The following is a 7,464-nucleotide window of genomic DNA, read 5'->3' as shown; positions in this document are numbered from 1 at the left end:
ATATATATATATATATAGGATGTTACATTACAAATACGCAAAAGAAAGATTGTTTAATCCATACCGATCGAAAAATGAATATTCGCTAAGTCTAAAGGTGATATATTATCACTTTATTTCGTAAACGGATTTAGAAATCACTTTTTAGTTTTAATAAACCAATGGGAGACAGGTTTTACTATTGTTTTCGTTTCTACGATTTGCCAGTCTTGTGATTGATTTCAATTGATTTTTACCATAGAAATTCAAATCTCCCTTTTTAGCATTAAAAAAATGCAATCTAGACGAACCTTATTTAATGTACTTAAAAGCAAATAAAATACATATGATGTTATTATCTGACAAACATCATATATATTTACTAAACCTTTTTATTTTTATTTTATTGGGACAGAAAATTTAAATATATCCTGAGAATGGATTTGTTACGTAGCAAGGCTGCTTTTTTAGCAATGCATGGAAGAAAGACTAACAATTTCGATCGAAATTAAATTTCCAATTAAATTCCGATCAAATTTTCATTAAAATGCAAAAATAATTGCCAAGCAGATGCCCCGGGGCTTGCATAGTGGATACAGCGTCGTCTTTGCATCTTCAACGTTCCTGGTTCAACTCCCGGTAAGTCCTTTACGTATTTGTATTATCTCATTGTGTATAATGTGTTGTGTATACCGTAAACCACCCCTTCTAGTCCCTCCGCATTCGCGAATTATAACCGCTCGTAGTCTGATAAAGTGGTCGCGTGTATTACTGGAAACAATGAGGAGTTACCAGTAATAACCGTCACCATCTTTTTTACAGCTAGATAAAATTTAACAGTTTTTAAGAAAAATTATTTGTTTAATTATATTAATTAATTATTTGTTTTTACGTTTAATAACCGCCACCACTTTTTTCCAATGCTAGAAGAAACAGTTTTTTACGAAAAACTCTTAACTATTTGTTTTTACGATTTCTAAATATATGGGTTTTTTTTTTAAAAAAAAAAGTAATAACCATAAAATTATCAAGCTGCTTCCAATGTCGAAATTCTTAGTGAAATAAATATATTAAATATTTAATAATAAAACGATTTATATATTTTTTTTCAATATTTGGTAAATAAAAAAGTTTTAAAGATTCGTTCTTATTAAATCAAAATATGACTCTTTTCAAGAGAAAAAAATTCGAAATATTTTATAAAATTTTATACACTTTCTTTTATTTGCTACAAAAAAACAAGGCTTTTTATAAGGAGAAAAATTTTAAATTTAGTTTATTTATTTTTTAAAATTTAATTTAAGACAAAAAGAATAGATTGTTAGATCTATAAAAATAATTCAGGTCTAAAGTTAGCAAAATTGCCAGGTCAATGCTCCTTTTTACGTACTAAATATGGTCCAATTTAAAATTTAAAAAAAATTCAGTTCAAGAAAATGAATTTATTTTCATGAATATTCGTTTTTTAGTTTAAAAAATTAAATGATGGAAAGTATATTTTTGATATATTTTTTTAAAATTTCTATACCTAAAATTAAAATAATATTTTTCATTTTACAAATTATTTTCTACAGCATAAAGAATTAAATTAAGAATTTTTTAATTTAAAAAATAAAATATTTGAAAATTGTATTTCAAAAGGAATTTAAAAAAAAATTATATACTTTAAAGAAGAAGGTAATACATTTTTCTTTTTTCAGATAAGAAAATAGAACTAGTCGCCTACAGGAATTTAACCTTTGACATAGTGAACAGAAAGCGAATACCTTAACAATTATTAATCGAATTGCGATTTATCGACTATTAATCAAATTATTATTAAAGAGAATACCTTAACGAATATTACTTTTCCTAGGATCATTTTTTAAAAATTTTATTTTGAAATATAATAAATTTAAACTTTTGGGGTAACATGTTACCTCAGGTGTTGCAAACTTTTTGTCCTGTGTTTTTAACCATTCTCCTTTATTTAAACTTAGTTAGCGACAGTATTCAAGGGGGAAAATGTAAAGAGCGAGAGTAGAAAGTTAAGATCACGGAGCAAATTGAGAAAAAAACTGCGTAAGCTGTTAAGTTAGTGGGAGAGAAATAGAGAACAGGGGGATGAGGCCCGTAATTTTTAAGAAATTGTTTCAAAAGACTGAGAGGAATCCACTTGTAATCTCGTTTTCAATACTATTTATTGATTATCGATTAAAGTTATTTGTTGTTAGACCGGTATAGCCTGGTCGGTAGGGCGCTGTGCCCATGTCCGAGAGTTCGTGGGTTCGAACCCCGCCGGCCGAAGACTCCCCGTGTAATAAATGGTGACTGATTCACGTTAAATCTGTTGAGTTTCTAAGTCTTCCATGTTCCCATAACAAATCAATATCTCTGGGGGTACTGGATTGGAGATGGATTTTTCTCTGATCCAGGTCAAAATTACGATCTGTGGATGAATGAAAGGATGTATGAATGGGTCCACCCTATAAACGGACTGTGACGTGTGTGTGGCTGAAGACGAATTCTTGGCTATAGATGGCGCCACTGAAAAACAAAAGATGCACCCTATACCTTAAACTTGCTCGGTTTCACCAAGCAGGCTTGCTAGTGGGGCAAGTTGCATTAGAAACAACAACATTTATTTGTTGCTGTTTTTTAATTCTGCTTAAAGTATTACACGTTATTTTTTAAAAATAACGTGTCAATGTTTGTTTTTTTATAAGACAATTTCAGGCTTCAATTTCTGAGTGAACTGGAAATAAAACAGCTGTGTGAATAAAGACTAATGAAATTTGAACAAAACTCATCAAATATTCAAACAACGCCGAGATTGGATAAAATTTTAAAAAGCTCGCAAAAGAGCTATGTCAACATTAAATGTTTTACACTAAATGGGAAATTCATCATTAAGTAACGAAAAAAAATTTCTTAAAATAAATATTATAGTACAGAAGATATTCGAATCACGCACCTTCGAGTTTCTAAGCAAATGCTCTGACAATCCTGTAAATTGTTTCACATCCCAGACACTTTAGCGAAGTATTATAAAATGAAACTGATGTGTGAAATAAGCTAAAATTGTGTCCTGGGTTGAGTAGAAAGAGAAATATTTTTTTCACTGATGAATTCAAATAACTTATTTTCGTCCAAAGATTCGTAAATGTACCAATCCAATATGTATTTTTTTAGCAAATATATAGTGACACATATATTTTACTAATTTTATTTCTCGTCTACTTTTAAGGGTTTTGAAGACATCTATAAATTATTGTCATTTTTACTATTTTAACTATTTTAGTATTTGCTGCTGATATGTACTGAATTAAATTGTGTATAATAATCAACCATTAAATAAATAAAAAACTTTGATTACATCAAAGCATATTGCAATCATACATAAACTTGGTATTAGGTTAATATTTGCTTTCCCTCTTTCCAGTATTAGCAGTTAAAAAGAATTTCTGGTAACACTTCAATGTCTTGGCATTTATAAGCCAGGAAAATGACAACCAGGATAATGACAAATTCGCCATTTTATAGCATATAATTTTACTTTAATTTAATATTTTGGCCGAAGACGTTTATATTCTGCAGAAAACAACAGTATTTCTTAAAATAACTCAGGTAAATCTATGTAGTTTTTGTTATTAATGATTTCAAGAAGCGGGGAAAATGACAGCATAAAAACCTACTCACCTTGAAAAATTTTTTGAAATAGATTTTGAGCCAGAAAATTGGTTCTTTTTTCATGCAACAAGACATGTTCAGATAGGAGGGTATCTAATCAATTTATTAACATAAGATATTGATTCCTGATGCTATCTATTTTGGTTATGAATCACTAAATAAAAGTAGCCAGGAAAATGACAGATTTTCATGGGACAAACAAATTGTTGACAGAAATACGACCTTTTTCAAGTGAAAAAATTTTCAGTTCAAAAAATTAAGTTCATTTTTATCAAAATTCATTTTTTAGTTTAAAAAATTAAATGGTCGAAAATAAATTTTTCAAACACTTTTTAAATTTGCATGCTTTAAATAAAAAGAACATTTTTAATTTTACAGATCGTTTTCCCCATCTTAAAAGAATAAAATTTACCATTTTTCAGTTATATATAATTCAGTTATATAAAAACTGTCGTAAATTATCTTCCAAAAATATTTTTTTAAAACTTATATACTTTAAAGATATACTTTATATACTTTATTTCATTGTATATAATGTGTTTGTGTGTATTATTCCGTTAACTTATATATCTAATCAATTATTAACATAAGATATTGATTCCTGATGCTATCTATTTTGGTTATGAATCACTAAATAAAAGTAGCCAGGAAAATGACAGATTTTCATGGGACAAACAAATTGTTGACAGAAAAAATTATTTTAAACGAAGCTTTAGTAAACAATACCCTCTGCGTATATTCTAGAAATGCTTACATAGGACAAGATAAGAAAAATTAGATTTTGAAAAATGTATGGGAAGTTAGTTATTATTGGAAATATTGTTTGGGACATGCGGGAAAATGACATTTTGATATTCAATTAAATTTTTTAAGTATACAAAACAGTCAATGCTAATGCAAAGTCATTTTAAAATGCTAACAGCAATGCTATTTATAAATTTTCTTTAAAAAAAAGTTCCTTTAGTATTATAGTATTAGATCTTGGAGCAAGGGACAGTGAATTGTCATGTTTCGTGAGAATCACCCATATATATATATATCAGAAACTTTTTGACCTATGTCGCTTAAATTTTGTATTTTAAATTGCAATTTTTAAAATGATGTAAAAATTTGTATGCTTAACTATTCAAAATTTCTTCCACTATAACTAAAATGAAAATTAATAAATATGTTACTAAGAGTCATATTTTGCATGGAATTATCGGTTGATAAACAAATTTTATGATTGTGTGCGAAAAGTTTTCAATACTCAAAAAGTTAAATTAAGATTAAGACGTCCAAACATTGAATCGTTCTCCTGACCAAACTATTGAGACCATATATTTCAGATTACTACTACCCCCTATATTTTGGGGGTCAGACTCCATCGGAAAAAAAATATGTTTTGTATCGGATTTCGCAACTTAAAATATCGTTTGCGCTAATTAACTAGCATATTTGAGAACACCCCCTCGAATAATCAATATTGAGTTCTAGAACGTGAAAATCCATCCAATCATTAGACCGGAAGTCATTTAGGGTGGTCCGTTTATTTTTTTACGCACTGTACATTAGTAAGCAACAGCGCTCTGCATCGGTTTAACGGAATATTTCCACACATACATTCATGTATGAAATATGATTACTTAGATTCCTTGTACTCGCCTTTACATTTTGACGCATTTTTTTTAATACCCTGCATTATTAATATAATGTGATTGAATTGAATTTTAAGTCATTCTGCAAACCAGTCAAAATTCTGATTGCCTTGAAATTTTTCAAATTAACAAAAAAGTAAATTTAAAATTAATAATTCACAAGTCTGCAGTGCAAAATATATGGCCGAAATTCAAAGTGTTTGTACCTATCATCATCTAAATATATTTTTTGGAAAATTTTAAATAACTAAAAATGATCAAGAGTATTTTTATGGCAACTTCTCTATCTTCCCCATATGTTTAATTATGACCTCATAAATGTAATGTTTCATTTTCATATCTTACTTGATCAATTTCCAATGCTCTTATTTTTCAAAAGGCATTTTTATATCAAAATTGATTAAGTTTTGCAATTCATAAGAATTTTTTTTTTCGATAATGGAAATTAATAAATTTTTCAAATCGCTCTGTCATCCTCCCCCAATGGGATTTGCTACCTAACCGATCTTTCTTTTGTTTTAAAATGTTGACATGTTTGATTTAAAAAAATGATAAGTTAACTTTGAAATTTAAGTAAAAAATATCCAATTAGCTAAAAATCAGTACTTCTCTTAAGAAATAGCAATATAACGTTTTTGTTGGAAAATAAGCTGTCTTTTTGGCACTCTTGGATTTCATCTTAAAGAGGAAAAGGTTTTCCGAAAGCGTTTAATTATAATTTCAATATGCATTGAAAACATTTTGTTTGAAAAATTTATAACAATGCTTAGAAGTATAAAACGAAATCAGTGAGATTAATATGTTTCTTATTTACATATATGCTGTCATTTTTCGATGCATTTTAAGTTTATATTCTAGGATATAAAGGTAAATATGGGAGGCCCTTTATTTACCATATTTAAACAATTATAGCTTATGAGCCCCGAATTGTAGTATGGTAGCAAACAGTATCACATATTATATCAGTTTCTCCACCATTTTTAAGTAAAATCAAGGTTAAATCTGTTATAAAGGTTAAAACTGTCTATGATAATATGTTATTAAGATTTATAGAAAACATATTCATTTGCGTACTTAGATTAATACCTTAACATATAGAATAACTATTAATACTTTTACTTTCCCTTTTAAAAGATTTTTCTTTTTAAAATAATAAAATAGCTTTAGAAGGAAATTCGTCTTATCGTCCCCAAATAAGACACTCTTGTTAAATCATTAAAGGAAAAAATATAATGGGTAATTTATAATTTAAAGTAAAAAAAAAAATAATATTAAGTCATTACAAACTTTATAAGCAAAAGAAGAATATATATTTAGTAGTTCTTTATTATGTTAAAATGAAATTAGAGAAAGTATTCTTGCAAATAGTGCATTAGCCATCTCATGTTGACAGATTTATTATTTATTAAGAAAAATAAACAAATGCTAACAACCAATTTTTATCACTATCATTTTCCCAACTTGCCATTGATGAAGTCAAAACAATAAGTTATAAAGCTGATCTGCATCATAAAATGGTGTAAATATTATATTTTAAATGCCGAATTATTAAAATGAAAAGTAAAATGTTAAATTATTTTTTTTCTTTTGTGCTATCTAAGCTAATCTACTTATATCTAAGCTGAAATTTATTGCACATGCAAACTTACCATATCTTCTACCAAAATCTTTCAAAAGTGTTCTATGGAAACTAAAATCCAAACGATTTTCAATTAAATAATTTTTCTCTTAATGCATTTTCAAAATCGTCTGCTGCGTTAAGTTTTCAGAAGCTTTTAACTCGCATCACCTCGAAAATGACAATTTCCAGAGAAAAAAATAAAAGATGTTGGCGTTTTCTGACGATCTCCCCCTCATGCGAATGAAACATTAAAAGCAGTTACTTGTCTTCTTGCGACTCAGCTATTTTGAGTCTTTTCTGTGGATGAGTTTTTCTCGCCACAGAAAAGACTCAAAATACTTACATCGTGTTTAACGTCATTCTATTAACAAACGTCATCTACGGATGGTTCCTTTTTTTCTAACGAGATCATTATAAACAATTTTTTTCCTTTTCCATTATTCAACTTCTCTGTTTCTTAAGATCCAATTTTATTTTTAGTTAACTTACCAGTTTCGTGACATTTGTAATTCAGGTTTCATGTTATTGTTCTTATCTAAGATAACAGAGGAGAAAATA

The 7,464-nt window shown here is 27.9% G+C and overlaps 1 protein-coding gene across 1 annotated transcript in view; it reads right to left on the bottom strand.

Moving 5' to 3' along the window:
- The window catches only part of LOC107440341 (calmodulin), a 67,550-nt gene extending 60,286 nt beyond the window's left edge, over window positions 1-7,264 (bottom strand). Inside the window, exon 1 of the mRNA XM_071177888.1 lies at window positions 6,935-7,264. Within this exon, the coding sequence (XP_071033989.1) occupies window positions 6,935-6,937 (3 nt within the window). The 5' untranslated portion in view covers window positions 6,938-7,264. The remainder of the gene's footprint in view (window positions 1-6,934) is intronic.
- Between the last annotated feature and the right edge of the window lie 200 nt (window positions 7,265-7,464).

This window comes from Parasteatoda tepidariorum, chromosome 2 (assembly GCF_043381705.1).
Source record: "Parasteatoda tepidariorum isolate YZ-2023 chromosome 2, CAS_Ptep_4.0, whole genome shotgun sequence".
Taxonomy (NCBI): Eukaryota; Metazoa; Arthropoda; class Arachnida; order Araneae; family Theridiidae; genus Parasteatoda; species Parasteatoda tepidariorum.
This window is presented reverse-complemented; position numbering and strand designations above follow the sequence as displayed.